Source organism: Priapulus caudatus, unplaced genomic scaffold, assembly GCF_000485595.1.
Source record: "Priapulus caudatus unplaced genomic scaffold, Priapulus_caudatus-5.0.1 Scaffold23217, whole genome shotgun sequence".
In the NCBI taxonomy this organism is placed as follows: domain Eukaryota; kingdom Metazoa; phylum Priapulida; class Priapulimorpha; order Priapulimorphida; family Priapulidae; genus Priapulus; species Priapulus caudatus.
In genome coordinates this window covers 1-484 of record NW_014600278.1, presented here as the reverse complement: position 1 = coordinate 484, position 484 = coordinate 1, and the positions used below count along the sequence as shown (strand labels likewise).

The 484-nt window shown below is 37.0% G+C and overlaps 1 protein-coding gene across 1 annotated transcript; it reads right to left on the bottom strand.

Annotated features, from left to right (window-relative positions):
• Nucleotides 1-30: 30 nt before the first annotated feature.
• LOC106820559 (uncharacterized protein YbeQ-like) lies at nucleotides 31-407 on the bottom strand (the record flags this gene model as incomplete). Its single annotated transcript, XM_014825069.1, has 1 exon — nucleotides 31-407. A coding segment is annotated over exon 1 (377 nt), but the record flags the coding sequence as incomplete, so codon positions are not given.
• Nucleotides 408-484: the final 77 nt, after the last annotated feature.

Genomic DNA, 484 nt, shown 5'->3' with positions numbered 1-484 from the left:
GCATCACCTTGATTTGCGGCTTTCGTATACCACTTAACAGATTCTTTTTTATCTTGTGCTATATCTGTTCCCTCGTGATACATCAACCCTAAAGTATATTGTGCCTCTGTAAAACCCTGTTTCGCAGCTTTCGTATACCACTTGATACCCTCTTTTTTATCTTGTTCTATGCCTTGACCTTCAGAATAATTAATACCTAAATTATATTGAGCAGTTGAATGACCTTGTTTTGCCGCTTTTAAAAGCCACTTCATTGATTCATTAGCGTTTTTAGACACGACTTCTTTTTTGTAATACATCATTGCAAGTCTAAACTGTGCATCAATATTTCCTTGCTCAGCGGCCTTACTAATCCACTGTACAGCTTCTTTCATATCTACGTTGATACCATCACCATGGTAGTACATCGCTCCTAAATGATATTGAGCTGTTATATCACCCTGTTTTGCAGCTTTTCTGTACCACTTTAAAGCTTTGTCTTTAT